Here is a 16,120-nt window from a genome sequence, read left to right as displayed (position 1 = left end):
CTGGTCTTTGCAGGCTTGTGCCCACCGCTGGAAGAATGTCTACTACGAGTCGGAGCACATCCTGCCCCATGGCTACTGCTCCGTCATCCCTCCCACTCTCCAGGGCCCCACACAGCCGCTTATCCCCTGCTACGAAGGTGGGTCTCAGGGCGCTCTCTGTCCCACCTCCATCTCATCTCCCATCAGCCGAGCCTACGCTCATTTAGATAGCCCCAGATAACAAGCACACACACACACACACACACACACACACACACACACACACACACACACACACACACACACTTATACACACACACACACATACAGTACACATACACATACACACACACAAACGGTAGGGCATTTCTGGATACTGATCAATGAAAGACTGTAACACTGTGTAAATTGATTATTTGTGATGGATGGTTGAAGACCCTGCCTTTAATTGTCTCTGGCTGATGGTCCCTTAGGACGGTCTTGGAGGCTTTGGTTAATTATTTTACACATATTGTGTTTAAACACCCCAAGACCAGAAATAACAGGATGTTCCAGCTTGCCTTGCTCTCTCTGTGGATTTCGAATGGTTTAAGCTCTTTAGCACATACCACAACAGCATTGAAAAAGTGAAACGGAAAAAGATAAACGGCAAGAGGAGAATTTCCCATAATCACATGGCCGCACGAAGAAAAGTAGCATTGTCATGGAAGCATTTCATAGTTTTATTTTATTTCTCTTGGGCTCCTGGGCCCCATGAGGAATGGGGAGTGCAGAGGGGAGAGGCTCTTGAGCCGTTGGAGCTTCTGCTTTCAGGAGACGTTGAACCGGGGCGATTTGTTTTCACCGTGCGCCCTGGCACAGCGGGAAGGGCTGAGGGAGTTTATCATGGCACAGGCTGCTGCCCAGAGACTCAGCCGATGAGTTATGGTGCTTCACCTTAATCCAAACCCGCTTCCATGTTCTGGAATCAAACGGCTGGCACCGACAGGGCCTTGAAGTGCTCTCTCTCTCTCTCTCTCTCTCTCTCTCTCTCTCTCTCTCTCTTTCTCTCTTTCTCTTTTTCTCTCTCTTTCTTTTTTGAAATGCGAGTGAGTGAGCGGGAGAGGTATGAGTCAGTGGATGAGCGAGTGAGTGGAGAAGCGCTCCGGAAAAGACGCAGCACCTGGGAATGCCAAGGGCTCCGTCTGGCTGAGGTGCTGGTGGTGGGCATACACCTGACATGCTGCTCGAGAGATATGAGACTACTTACTTCTAAAAGGCAAACAGTTTGATTAAAGAACGATAGTATTGATGGACGCTGCGTGGAAAAGCAGTAATTGGCTTGGAGCGACACGTCGCATCAGATTATGTTCCCACCGGGCACCTCTTCTGAGTTGGCGCGTGCACCACCCCATTTTAACAACGTGTAAAAGTACTGCTGTGACTGGCTTGACGCATGCCATAAATTACAAAGTAGCTCTGTTTTTATTGGGCGTCCCTCAGCTCGCCATGCCACACAGTGCTGCTCAATTAGCCTCCCTTTGGAGAGGCATTATCATAAATCATAAAAACATCTCTGGCTATTACCATCTGCTGCGCACCACGAGACCCGAGACCTTACAAGATTTGTTTTGGTTGTGTGTCTCTCTCTCTCTCTCTCTCTCTCTCTCTCTTCTCTCTCTCTCTATCTCTCTCTCTCTCTCTCTCTCTCTCTCTCTCTCTCTCTCTTTCTCTCTCTCTCTCTCTCTCTCTCTCTCTCTCTGTCTCTCTCTCTCTCTCTCTCCTCTTCCTCTCTCTCTCTCTCTCTCTCTCTCTCTCTCTCTCTCTCTCTCTGCGCCAGTCATTTGCTTCCTTCCGTTGCTGCGCTTCTCTCAGCTGCCTGTTGCGCTCAGCTCAGAGTCTCCTCTGCTGTGGGCTGGTGTGTACAGTACGATTCGCAGGCATCCAAGCTCAATATTTTCCTGTAATATGAGAGCACAGTATGCACCCCCTCACACACACACACACTAACATATACACACACACACACTCATACATACACACACATATTCACCCCCTCACCCCCCAAAGTGTGAGTTTTTGTTGAATGTGGCGTAGCTCTGTGTGTTCGGCGAGGGAGACTGCTTTCTGCCCCCAGGTTCCCGTTGGACGGAACGCCGCAGCTTTGACTAGCTCCATATGGAATGCAGGAAGGCCTCCAGTTACTGCTGGCTCAGGCGCACAGTGAAATAATTTGTGGTTTGTTTTTTCTTTGCAGACTATAAGAAGACGTATGGGGAAGAGCACGGCTCGTGCCAAGCGGGGATAGCAGGCGTTTTTACAGAGGTCAGTGGCAGTGCACGTTTGTCTGTTAGTGTTCAATGCTGGATGTGACCCCTAACCCCTAACCCCCAATGATCCCTCTGTCCAGTCGCCTCATGGGTCTGTGTTCTGAGTTTGTTCCTCTGCCCGGATTCTGATGTCTGTAGCTTTCACTCTGGCACGTGCCAAGAGTGGACTGTTGCTTTTTCCATGTTTTCCTGTTTTTAAAAAATGTGTCAATTACTTTGTGACAGCGTAACATGACATTGGTGCTATCAACAATGTTTTTATTGGTATGCAACCCAGATGTGTCTTGACAAATTGCGCCGTGTGCCGTCCATCACTGCCGAAAAAAACACAGAATTTCTGTGTGGTGTGTGTGTCATAGTTCTGATGTGTTTTCATGACACAATGAAGGAAAATTGATCTTACCGCGGGTGCTTTGTGGAGTTCTTTGGATCGTGTTGCAGTCTTTTCTAAAGTACAGCCAACCCATTAATGTGCGATCCAGGAATGTTTGGAGAAGCTACTAGAACAATACCTGACAGAAGTGATGCCCAGTCCAAAGGTCATCATTCAGAGGAAAACAGATTCTTTCCACTCAAAAAAGTAGATGGTTGCCACATTTTATCCTAGAATTAGCTAAGGGACCTTGGGAAGAGAGGTAGATGGGATGTTTTTGAGGGGCACATTAGGACAGTAGCAAGAAAGCTGCTGACTGATGTTTTGTCACTGAAAGAGGTGTTGAGCTTTTTTTTATTTTCCCTTTTTCATCTGTTTGAGTTAACACTGATGTTGTGAGGCCTCTCTCACGTCCAGGCCCCTAAGAACACATAACATGTGTTCAGGATATCAGTGCCAAGTGTAGAATCAGTCAGGTATGAATCAGTTGCCTCTTTTCTCCATGCCTGAAGCGAAGCCCCAGCAGGGGTCATTCTTCAGACCTCCACCCTCCCCCGTACTGAGACACTAGCCCTGACGCGCACGTTTAGTATGACTATCTCGAACTTAGTCAATCAGAACCAGATGGGTTCTCGGCAAAAGAATATCCTCTGTTTGTGTCCGAGGGATGACAGCTTAGTCATTGGCTTTGTATTGCGAGAGCACGCTTGACCGTGGTGACCCCACCGAGCACCGGAGCTTTTTCCTCTTCCCTTTCTTCTTGTTTGTCCGGAAAAGCCCCGAGAATGTTTTTGCGGACGGCACCCATCTGTTTTAAGGTGATCACCAAACAACAACGCCAAACGGCACAAATAAGCTCGTAAGCCGAGCACCCCGGTGAGTTGGAACCGAGGGGCTTGTCCTCGAGTTCAGACTCTCACTGCAAACAAGCAGGAGGAAATTGGAAAAGGACGTCGACCTGGATTCCAGGCTTGCCTTCCCCAAATGGAATTCTTACCCCCTCGTAATGCTGCCACGCACTTGGATTAGAATGCCACTCATTTTGTTTCATTCGACGCTACAGTGCTCGGCAATATGGGGGGAGGGGGGAGAAAGGACAACTTCAAAGTGCTGAATGCTGCAGTTCACAGGCGGGCTTGAGGGATCAAAGGAAAGAGTGACAGCTGGCATTTTGTTCTCGTAGTCTGGTTAGCAGAAGATAACACAGCATGGTTTTTGTGGCCGTTGGATAACCAAGACCTCACACAAACACATCTCTATCCTGACACACCACCAATGTATTTTCACTGGAGAAAGTGACGGTGCACTAAGGCAAGGAAATGAAAGAATGAATGAATGAATGAAAAAAGAAACATGTAAATCTGGAGTATTACAGTATGTTTGCCGTCGGAAAGGGAACAGCCTCTTAAACAGTGCTTGTGCTTGTTCCAGGAGCTTGTTGTGATGGGGGCTCCAGGTTCGTACTACTGGACTGGGACAGTGAAAGTGTTCAACGCGTCTTCCAACATGTTCTACAACCTCAACAAAGATGATGTGACTTCCCACAGATACAGCTATTTAGGTAAGAATTTCCCACATTCCTTGTAAACTTACAAATACCTCATTAAAAAGTAGGAACCATATAAAACATGCAGCACTATACACAGTATGTTTCCTATATATACCCTAGCTCTGGATATTTCACTTCCTCAATACATTCTTGGCACTGTATTTGCGGTATAGCAAAATAGCATAGTAATATAAGCTATAGTAATATAAACTGTATAGGCATGACTTAGCCAAAGCCATTTAGAGTGAAGTGGCCAAGACCAGGTGGTTTGTTTGATCTAGACCCACAGTCTAGTCTGACTCCTATCCTCCTCCCTCTCTTCCCCCTTTCCTCTCCCCTCCCTTCCTCCACACGGCATCCTCCTCTAACTCTTTTCTTCTCCCCACCTCTCCTCTCTCTTCCACCCCTCTCCTCTCTTCCTCTCCTTTTCTCTCTCCTCCTCTTCTCTCCTCCCCTCCTCTCCTCTCCTCTCTCCTCTTCCCCTCTCCTCTCCTCCTCTCCTTTCCTCTCCTCTCTCCTCCTCCTCTCTCCTCCTTCTCCTCCCCTCTCCTCTCCTCCTCCAGGGTATGCAGTAACTGCTGGTCACTTCTCCACCCCCAACACCATTGATGTGGCTGCCGGTGCACCCCAGGATAGTGGTGGTGGAAAGGTACAGAGCAGTAGTCTGCTCAGCCTTCAAAATATACTCACACATATACTCAGTCTGGGTGGGAGCATACATACTACAGTATATTATGCAAGTTCTATCTTGACAGTGGCATTGTTCATTCAAATTCATTTGTATATGTTCATTTGTATACATTATAGTGCAGGTTTATATTATAGTTGATCTAGGTTGACAGTGAGGTGGCTCATTCAAAATGTTTACACCAACGATTCTGCTCCGCTCTTGAGATATTTGGTTTACACCTTATTCATAATCAGAATGTTTACTCGCATGACAACATTATACAGTGTAGTGGTGTGGAATGATATATTATGTTAGTTGTTCTAGTTTGGCATGGGGATGGTGACTGCTGTGAGGCAGTGTTGAGGGAGTTTGAGGAGACCGGTTTGAACTGGTTCTGGTCCCCTTTGCCTCCTTCAGCCTAAATTAGTCTACAAGAGGAGCTAATTGCATCAAAAGGAATTTAATTTCAGCCGATATGACTACTAACAGTGTTTCTCCCTTCCCCAGGTGTATATTTTTAGAATTGAGGGCTCATCACTGGTGAAGATTTTTCAAGCCTCAGGGAAAATGGTAGGTGTTGTAGCAAACTGTCAACACAGGCTCAACTAGAGTTATGGTAGAGCCATCGCCTGTTTGCAGGAGGAGATTGCATTGTCCCATGTAATGGCCAATTTGCATGTGATGCATATACATTTGCAAAATAAACAAGATTCAGGTTTTGTTTCACTTCTATAAACATTCACCATCAGCTTTGTTTTTTTTCCCAAAGCATCATTGACAGAATATGTTTAGTAGTTGTTGCATGACAGTAAGTTTATTGTTTTCCATTGAGAGCTGGGGCATATGTTTTATATGTTTATGGAAAAAAGTGCCTGAAGAGAGGAACTCTAGCAGAGACGCTATCCACGCTCAACATCTGACTCCAGTCTTTCAATAGCCAAATGGCCCCCATAACATAACATGCCGACATAATGTTAGTAAATAATCCTTTGCATGGCTGTTGGTGTTTTTATAATCATGATGATGTACTTGGAGAGTTCAGCAGTGACTGGTGGTTCTCTAGAAGTCTTTGAATGGTTTTTGACTGTGTCTCTTGACTGTGTGTCTGTGTAACCTGACCCAAAGCTCTCTGTGTGTCCCTCTGTGGCCTGGTTCCAGATGGGCTCTTACTATGGCTCCTCAGTGTGTGCAGTAGATCTGAATGGGGATGGACTGTCCGACCTGCTGGTGGGAGCCCCCATGCACAGCCATCAGCGGGACGAGGGCCAGGTCACCGTGTACCTCAGCTATGGCAATGTGAGTGTGTGCGTGTGTGTGTGTGTGTGTGTGTGTGCTGTGTGTGTGTGTGCATGTGTGCTGTGTGTGTGTGTGTGCTGTGTGTGGGAGGTGGTGGATATGAATGTGTGAACAGTTTGTACTGTGTCTTTCACCTTTTGTTTGAGAGGCTCTTGGATTTTAAAGTTTCTGCATGGTAGACCATTCACATTTGTCTTATTTTGATTTACAACCATCTGTGTGTCCATAGGGAGTCATGGATGAAACTGCAGTCCTAAACGGGGACAATGCTTATAATGCGCATTTTGGAGAATGCATTTCTGCCATCGGGGACATCGATGATGATGGTTACCAAGGTCAGTGCGTATTACATGTAGCGGTCATTCAGGAACATCTGTGATTAGTGTTTAAAGCATGATCCTAGTACTGCACGCTCATGTTTTTAATCTGATTGCGGTGGGTTTTTGACTTGGGGTGTATTTGCTCATCTCTCATCCTCAAGACTTGTCAGTGTTATCACCAAAAGAGATTTTCATTTCCCCATGATGCGTATTCCAAAATATTTTTGTTCGTTATTGTGTTCATGGACATTCCATCAAGAAGAAAAAAAAAACGTGCAAATTCAATCAATCTGGACCGTATACCGTAAAATTGACTTTTTATCTCTCGTCGGGGTGTCTCTCACGCTCACGTCCAAAATCCCTCCTGAGAGATGAATGACCCAAAGTGAATAATAACCTGAGAAAGCATAACTCTCTGGCATTGCTCTTCCATGCCTTTCACAGCCTGAAATTGCACCATAAATCGCACTTTTGGGTGATGCTGTAACCTAAGCACTTGTATGAGAGCTGTGAAAGAACTGAACTTGGATTCTGCCGTGTCAGGGGTTTATGTTCAATGCAACTGGCTTTTTCAGATGGTGTATTCGGCTCATTATGGCATGATGGATGCACGCATGTTTAAAGTGAACATGAGAAGGCATGCTGTTTTAATTATTATGTGGTGGTGGGAATCTTCTGGAAATGCGTTTGCCCCCCCTCTTCAGTTCTCTTTCTCTCTCTCTCTCTCATAGCCCCCCCTCTCATACACTCTCTCTCACACACGCACACTCACAACACACATCCTGCCATTTTTCCTGGCACTTTGCAAGCCAATCATAGGCTTTTCTTGGCAAGTGATGCACACTCGAGACCAAGGAAGCTTGAAGTTATTTTCTGGTCTCAGTTCATACCCCCGCCCCCCTCCCTCCCCATGTTATTCCGATAGGGCTCAGGGTGCTCTCATGGCAGAGCCTTCATATCTGATATGCAGAAAGGAGCTCGAGTTTTCTCCACAGCTTGAAGACTGAGCTTGTGAATCATTCAAGAGTAATTGACCTTGAAGAGCCCACAGTGAACTGCTGAAGTCAAATACCTGCCTTTCCAAAGCAAACAAAGTGCCTCTTTGCAATCACTTAGGCAGGCAGGACACACCACTGTTTGTAAAGTCCACCACATCGGCACTACAGTAGCCTGAGTAGAATGATAAGCTGGCCTAATAGTCTGTGGGCGGCCGGGTGTTAGCTTTCTGTTTTTCTGGAAGTCATACATGTGATGTGAGTGTTTACAAGAGTGCATGTGCCAGGCTTGAGCCCCCTTGACCCCCGAGATATTTGCTGTGCTCGTAATGGAATGTTTTTTTGCCAGTGAAATGCAAGCTGGTAAATAACTGCATGTAAATAAGAACATTAACCTGCTTGAGTAATAAAAGAATAGTCATGAAAATCTCAAGGGGTTTTCATTGAGCTTCTTTTGAGTATAAGTGTCGAATCCGAACACCTGGGTTTTTTTTTTGCGCACTGCAAAGCATGACAAAGGAGTGTTGTTCTGTAGGTTAGAATGTTCGTTTTCCACATGTTTTGTTTGGATGGAACAGAGACAGCTAATGTAAATCCAGAGCCTGTTCTTTATGGTGCTGTTTCCACTGGTGCAGAAGTCGCACTGCTTTATGAGCACGGACAACACTTAAGTGTCCATTAAGTGACTTAACAGCGTGTGTTGGCCAAGCGGGGTCTGGCTTCATGCAAACAGGGGGGTTTGTGGGGCTCCTCACACACAGTGGGCAGTGGTGTGCCGTGCGATTCCAGTTGTGCCTTTCGCTGGTCATGTTTACTTTTGCCCAGATGCAGTGCTGGATCTGTCTCATCTGTTCTCATCTCCTCTCTAACCCCCTTTACTCTTTTTTCTCTCTCTCTCTCTCTCTCTCTCTCTCTCTCTCTCACACTCTCCCTCTCTCTCCCGCTTTCTCTCCCTTCCTATCTCACTCTCTCTCTCTCTCTCTCTCTCTTTCACTCTCATTTCCTCTCTCTCTCTCTTTCTTTGTCTCTCCCTCTGTCTCTTTTGCTCACTGTCTTTTCATGCCCCTCTGTCTTCCCCCTCTCTTTCTTTCCATTTCTGTTTCTTTCTCTCTCACTTTTTGTCTGTTTTTTTACCTGGTTTTATTTGTTCTCACCCTCTCTCTCTCTCTCTCTCTCTCTCTCTCTCTCTCTCTCTGTCTCTCCTGTTTTGTGTCTCCTCTACTGTAGATGTAGCAATAGGAGCCCCCAAGGAGGACGACTATGGTGGAGCAGTGTACATTTACCATGGGGACGCCAAGGGGATCACCAGCAAATACTCCATGGTAATCGGTCCTATCTGTCAGCACTGTGTCTCTCTCTGTGAGGGGAGGTGGGGAGGCACTCTTGGGTCTCTGCCCTGTGTAAAGTTATCATTAAACAAGCAAAAAGTCTCTGAAAAGCTTATTGGTCTTGCCACAGAGCAAACACCACTAGCTGCTAATGTTACGTCTATTGATGGCTGATACATCATAAGGTAACTTCCACCGTCATTTTATTTGGCCTCAGACATTTCGACACAGACAAGAGCTATTCATAGATGTTAATACGCCTGTATTTGGTCTGAAAATATACTCTACTGTTAGTAAAAACAATCAGAAGAATCATACATTGTTTGTAATTGTGGTAACTATTGGCTGCAATTGAAAGAATGGTAATCTAATTGGGTTGCATTACACAAAGAATAGGGGAAGTGTGTTGATTGTAATCATTTAGAGGGGGGTGTTACAGACAAATCAATGATTAGCCGTATTAAGTAGCGGTCTATCCATCAAAACATGACGTATGAGACTCTAATAGCCATCTCTGTGTCAGGGAATTGGTAAGCAAAAGAGGTGTGCACTCAATGCTGTACTGCCCACACACACAAGGGATTGGGGTTCAAGTGGAGAGTCTGAATGTGGGAGGGATGAATGGGTGAGAGGGTCAGAGTGCTGGTTACCTCCCAGACAGTGATGGATGAACCCCTGCACGGGTAGAGGTTATGATCAATGCGTCTGATTGTCACCTTGATTGATTGTCCACAGAGGCTGTCTGGACAGAGTATTAATCCGGGCCTGAGGATGTTTGGCCAGTCCATCTCGGGGAATGTGGACATGGATGGAAATGGCTACCCAGGTTTGGCACACTTCACCATACCCCCACGGCACAGATTTACCGACCGGCACAAACATATTTAACTTCAGACCCGTGCAAAATCAGAACTCACAGGGAATGCTTTGATATCCGGGCCACCAGTCATAGAAACCCTTTGCTGGGAACCGCACAGGCTCAAACACAGGGGCACCTTGCTTTAGTTTGTTTTTCATCCTAGGAACAACAGCTTCAATAACAAGAATATAAAAAACAGCCACTCTCTTGCAGTGACAAGTGTGAAGAAATGAAGTGCTGTCTTAATTTCCGATGGAGCCTTTTAACACATTCCCCTGTCGGGATAGCTGTCCGCGTGATGTTGTGGTATTTTGTTTACAGCATTCCTCCCTGGACACTTGCACATTCATGGAATACAAAAAAGAAAGGAAAGAAAGACATAAAACGAACCTTACCATCATGGCCCCTGTACCCTTGTAAAAACTAAAATAAAAACTGAAATAAAAAAAAAAACAGATTATACATGATTCAGATGTTTAGTAGCTGTAGACATTACCGTTCTGATTTTGTTTCCTCATTCTAATGTAATGTTGCTGATTTGGAATAGTCACTCACAGATGTAATGCTCATTATTACTTATGACATTTTTTTGTTTGTTTTTATCGTAGACGTGACCATAGGTGCTTTCATGACTGACAGTGTGGTTCTGCTAAGGTGAGTGAAATCTTCAACAGCTGTTGAGTTGAATTCCAGCTGCCTGTTGAGTTCCTTGTTGAAAGTCATGTGATCATTTTCCCTGTTGTGTGATGTGCCATTTCTGGTCTGGTTCTGGGCTTCCACAGGACCCGGCCCGTCATCACGGTGGAGGTGTCCATCTTCCTGCCTGTGTCCATCAACATCACGGTGCCTCAGTGTCATGAGGGTCCTCAGCACCTCAACTGCTTCAATGTCACCGCCTGCTTCCTCTTCAGAGGCAAACAGGTTCCTGGACAGATCGGTGAGGAAGCCATTATTCAGTCATCACTGGGCAGCAGAACCATATCTGCCATGCTCCTTTGTACCTCAAGAGATGTGATTCTATTTGTAACCAGTGATTCTGAGGATTCCGATTCTATTTATAACCAGTGAACAGACTCAGAATTTGTTCCCATTTGTTTATGGTTGTATGTCACCCAGGATACGCACAGCATGTGATGTCATGATTACCTCAAGCTATAGGTGGAGCCAGGATTTAGAGCTGAGAGTTTTTATTGGTCAGGTAGTGGGTGAGGATAGTGACACAAGTGTGGGTGTGGTCTTTCCACAACTGGTGGGTGTGGTGAGTGAGTCCCCTCAGTGCAGTAGTGTTCTTACTGGTGAGGTGAGGAGTGGCTGTGCACATGGCCCTGTCAGGCTGGGTGGGGTTGTTTTTCATGTGGGTGTGTGACAGCGCGTGGGGTCTGTTACATAAAGGGGTTGTGGGCCAGAGAGAGCGGGAATAAGGACCGCTCTGTTTGACCGTTTGGCATCGCCACTGGAAAACTGCAGCACCTCGCGTCTGGTGACGCCCCAACGACAGCCACCCTTCCATCGGCTGAGTGAAGTCACCGCATCCCTTTTCACTTTTTGATTTTCTTTTTTCTTTTTTGCTGAAAAGAGAACAGTGTGCTTTGCCCAAGTACAACCCCTCCCAGAGTTTCCTCTACAAGCACCAACACCCTGTGAGGCAACCACTTCAGACTTCAGACCTGCACTTTTTCATTCCTCTTTTGTCGTTTTTTTCCTCCCTCTCTCCCTCCCTCTCTCTCTCTCTCTCTCTCACTCTCTCTCCTCTCTCTGTCTGGATGAGGAACAACTCTTTGGCACAGTAGGGGTGTTCCACCACACAAACATGGCTAAACCCTGACCTCATCCGCATGGTTTCACATCTACATTTTAAACAGAGGCCTTAAGTGCTGCTAGCCTCCCTGTTAGGAAGCATGGCTTAAGTCAAAATGGGGACTAGTTGGACGGAGTCCCAGTGTTGTGTTGGGTCTCTATCAATGTGGGAATTAAGCCTGTTAACTCAGTTTTGACCGAGTGCCACCACTTGCAAAATGTTCATGATACAAGGGTTTATTTTTAACAGCAGTGTCCACAGACGCTTTCTGTTTAAACCCATGTGTTAGTATTTGAATCAATGAGTCATGTCCTGTGCGTATGTGTGTGTGTGTGTGTGTGTGTGTGTGTGTGTGTGTGTGGGTGGGTGGGTGGGTGGTTGTAATACATTTACTGTACCCCTGACTTGCCTGTGGGCCTCCTTTCCTCTCTGATTTTCTCTTCCTCCATCTCTCTCTCTCTTTCTCCCTTTCATTCTCTCCCCCCCCCCCCCCCCCCCCCTCTGTTCAGAGTTGCTATACAACCTCACGGCTGATGTGGACAAGCGGCAGAAGGGCCAGCCCTCACGGGTCTACTTCACTCACAACAGAGAGCAGACCACCATCCTTAGCCAGGCCCTCAGCCTGGACGTCAACCAGCAGGACTGCCACCACTACACCGCACACGTCCGGGTGAGTCTTCCTCCAGGGAGGGTGGGTGTGGGGGTCCACATGTCCATAGGCTTGTGCTCTGACCCTTCAATCAAGGCCAGAGTCCAGAGTCTTGTTTAAATCCAGTGCTTTGCTCATAGCTCACAGTCTGAGTTGGGGCCATGTAATGACTGTTTGTGTGTTGCCATGGCCAAGCTGGGTTGCGCTGTGAACATTTCACTGAACATTTCCAGTATTTGTCAGGCCAAACCATGTTGTTTTTCAACTTCATTCTGCACTGTGCATGTGTGTGTGTGTTACATAAGGGGCTTTATGTGAGCGCCACCCTGATTTTCTCTAGACTAAACATAAAAACAAATTTTTAGTTATTTTTATTCACAGTGATCAGCATGTCACCAAGTCAAATACTCTTGGCTCCATTTTACTTCCATTCTACATGTATGTCAAAATTTCATTCTGGGCTGTTTCTGACAGCGTAGCGCCCAGAATCAAATTGTGTGGGTGTGCAGCAGTGTCCATGCAAACATATGCATGAGAACACAATGCATAAAGCTAATTGGCCAGTAGACCGGTCACACTTGGGTCAAGACTTCAGCCCCCGGGGAGCTCAGGATCTCATATGAATTAACCTCATTATATGTGTCACCCTCACATCCTCACCCTAAAGCAAGCAGATGTAAATAACATGGAGTCCTTTACTGAGTCCACTAGCGTCCTGCTCTGTCCCTGACTGTGAATGGATTTATCACAGGCCCGGGCCCACTGGTCATACTGTTCCTGCATAGTGGCCTTTTGTTGTCTGTTCTAATTGGCCCGTTTGAGAGCAGGAGCCACAGCTTAGGGAGTCGTGGCCTGAGGGCCGCCAGCTAATCGCTGCTGCTAACAAGAGTGCCCACACAAAGAGCGTCCGCTGCGCGGGCCAGGTTTACAGGCCACTGCAGGCCCTTCCTCTCTCTGGGGGAGCTGTGGAAAGAGAGAGCAATAGGGCTGGCATATGTTTCTTTATAGCGCACACCAATTTCATACACATGGATAAACACACACACACACACACACACACACAAACACACACACACACACACACACACACACACACACACACACACACACACACGTAAGCTAACACACTTGCGCATGTGCAGGCATAAGCATCTGCTACAATGTGAAGTTTGTCAAACAGGGTCTATATTCTCACTCTCTCTTAACAATCAGTGCATTGATAGTGGCAAGCTTCATGAGCTGCCAGATTTTAAGTACCGGTAGTACTTTTGTCACATGAAAGTGGCAGGTTACGTCAAACAGTTTTTAAGCGTGACCGACGTGATGTAACACATCAGACAACTTGAGGCAGTCATCTGTGTGTCATGTCAGAAATAATAGTAGGTCAGCTGAGGGAAGAGATGTTGTTGTGACACTCACTACTTCTCAAGTTGCAGCAGCGCCACACATAGTTTATGCATGTGAACTAGCCAGTGCTATGGCTGTATATCATTCCATGATGGCTGTTTTTTCTCTGTATGCAAACAAAGCACACTGACGAAGCACTACTAAACACACTGAATTGGCTGTTTATTTACCACATCCAACCACACCAAGTGGCATAATCATTAGAGTTTATTTTCATAAGTGCATTTTTGGTGCATCTACAGAGGCGATAGTAGACTGTGTTTGTGACTGGTGACGCCAGAAGACTGGTGGATGTTTGTGCACGGGTGATTTATTGAAGTTTGTAAGATGTTTTGCATAGGAGTCATAACTGCTTGTTGCGAGCTCTAAGCGGCTCAGATGTGTCTGTGTGGGCCGGGGCATTAGTGTGGGGATCTGGTGTCGCCCCACATAGTTGGCATCTCTTGGCAAACTCTAATGTGTGAATGGGATAAACACACTTCGAAGCGAATGAAGACGGCGTATTAATCATCTACAGGCCCTGGTGTGTGTCAGTGGGTGTGTGTGTGTGTGTGTGTGCGCACTCTGTGCAGGCAGTCTCGCGTGACCACACGCTGAGATCCAATGCGTTTTGGATTTGCGCGTAACTGCTTTTAAAGCGGATCCTTACATCCCGGTTTTCTGCGTAATTAGAACGACAATCCACCAAAGAGAGAAAGCAGTGGGACAAAGACTGGAGGAAACTCTGTGCTTAAAGTGAAAGACCCAAACAAACCTCATGTGCCTGTGGTTGGGCCTGGTATTTGTGGTATTTTTGGGGTTTAGTTGAAGGGGTCGGGGAAGGGGGGAATAGGCCACAGCAAACGATTCCTATAGCTTATACTCGAGTCAAGCATGGCCACCAATACCTAAACTATTTCCCAAGGGCGTAATTCACATCGCAGAATGTGTACTGAAGGATGGGTGTTTGCAAAGCGACTTGTCTAAAATTCAAATATACAAATGACTAGAAGCATTAAAACATGCCAGACATGAAATGGTTGACTGACATGTAACCCGAGGGGAACCTGGATTGTGAGAATTGAGTGAACTTTAGGTTTCTAACTTTACTAGACAAAATCAACAAGGCCTCTTCATAGTCTGGACACGGGAACACAAGGCTATTTATTAGCATCTGTCAATTTCTCTGTAAATCATAAAAATCCCATACAACAGCTCTGTCAACTGTAACACTACATAGCCCCCACCTCCCATGTGCCTGCTGTTAGTGAAATATTCTTTCATTTCGTGCAGATTTCTGTTTGAGTCGAGATGCTGTTTGAGTTGGCGAAATTGCTTTGTTTGAAGTGCGTGTGGAACCAGCAGTCATGGCCATGAGGTGTCTGGGGCTTGTTTAGTCTGGCCAGGCCAGACATGGTTATTGTTGGATTTAGATTATAGATAGCCATACATTTATTGTGTTGATTGAGGAGCAAATATGCTATAGCCGTGTTAGCTGGCTCCGGCCATGACATACAATTACCGGCATTGCACAGCATGGACCATTTGCCTAAACACGTCAGGCTGTGAGTGAAACCCCACCAAACTACACCGTTTGTCTGGTGCTGTGTGATTGGTTGAGAAGTTTTGAGAATTGTTTAGAAATGGTGGATACATAATGAATTGCTTCCAGAATGTTGCCATTGTTTGGGCAAAATCATCACTTTCCATGGTGAGTTGGGAGTATAGTTTCTGAATCTTTCCAAAACAATGGTCATAGATGAAAGATGTAGCCAATCAAGATAATAATGAAGGGTAATACCTTAGCCAACCTTAATATGTGATTTTGTAAATGCCCCTTTCTTAAATGTGCTGACGTCTTGAACACACATATGTGCGTGTAAGTAACATAATTGCTTGTGTCACCGAGAAGAAGCAAAATGACTATCATCAGACCTGATTTGCCTGCCATCTCAGAGGGCCGTCCTCCCTAGCCAATCCTGTCATTTATCTAGCTTGAGTGTCTGCCCACATCAACCAGGCCTCCCATTCGCTAGCAGAGGTATGCTAATGGAAGCCAGCTGGTGCTCCACTGGATTCTCTCATGGGCTTGTGTGTGTGTGTGTGTATGTGTGTGTGTGTGTAGGGGGGCTCTGCTGTGCCCCCTCCCCTTCCCTTACCTCTATCCTCCTCCCCTGAAAACATGCTGTGAAAACAGCGAACCCCGCTATAGAAGCTAACGTCACAGTGGGTTCATGAGCTTATGTTGTGTCAACGGGCCCGGTGCTCGGGGCTTGGCCCTGGTGATGGAAAAGTGGCTGGGGGTTTGGTTGACTGCCTTCACACTGACATGTGAGCGCATGGTCAGTCTCCGCGCTGACCCTTTTCAGGAGGAGAAAAATTAACTGTAGCTCAGGATAGCAACCAATGAGAGGGAGGAACGTCAATGTAAGAAAGTAACTTAACTCCTGTTACCTTAACAGCTGTACAGTATGTGATGGTAATGCTCCCAGAAATCGAATTAAACCAAATAAACTCTGTCTCACGTTATACAAGACTGTAATTGTTTCTGCAATTATTATTGCAAATATAACTTAGAGAAAGAGTATTATGGGATCTCAGAAAGGATA

At 46.2% G+C, this 16,120-nt stretch overlaps 1 protein-coding gene across 1 annotated transcript in view; it reads left to right on the top strand.

The window, feature by feature from the left end:
- The window catches only part of itga9 (integrin, alpha 9), a 61,603-nt gene that overhangs the window by 11,992 nt on the left and 33,491 nt on the right, over positions 1–16,120 (top strand). The window contains exons 4-15 of the mRNA XM_042064853.1: positions 14–137; positions 2,216–2,283; positions 4,093–4,222; positions 4,774–4,859; positions 5,388–5,450; positions 6,039–6,176; positions 6,406–6,511; positions 8,719–8,813; positions 9,555–9,645; positions 10,287–10,332; positions 10,461–10,615; positions 11,986–12,146. Coding sequence (XP_041920787.1) covers positions 14–137; positions 2,216–2,283; positions 4,093–4,222; positions 4,774–4,859; positions 5,388–5,450; positions 6,039–6,176; positions 6,406–6,511; positions 8,719–8,813; positions 9,555–9,645; positions 10,287–10,332; positions 10,461–10,615; positions 11,986–12,146 — 1,263 coding nt within the window. The remainder of the gene's footprint in view (positions 1–13; positions 138–2,215; positions 2,284–4,092; positions 4,223–4,773; positions 4,860–5,387; positions 5,451–6,038; positions 6,177–6,405; positions 6,512–8,718; positions 8,814–9,554; positions 9,646–10,286; positions 10,333–10,460; positions 10,616–11,985; positions 12,147–16,120) is intronic.

The sequence above is a fragment of the Alosa sapidissima genome, chromosome 16 (assembly GCF_018492685.1).
Source record: "Alosa sapidissima isolate fAloSap1 chromosome 16, fAloSap1.pri, whole genome shotgun sequence".
Lineage (NCBI taxonomy): Eukaryota > Metazoa > Chordata > Actinopteri > Clupeiformes > Clupeidae > Alosa > Alosa sapidissima.
This window is presented reverse-complemented; position numbering and strand designations above follow the sequence as displayed.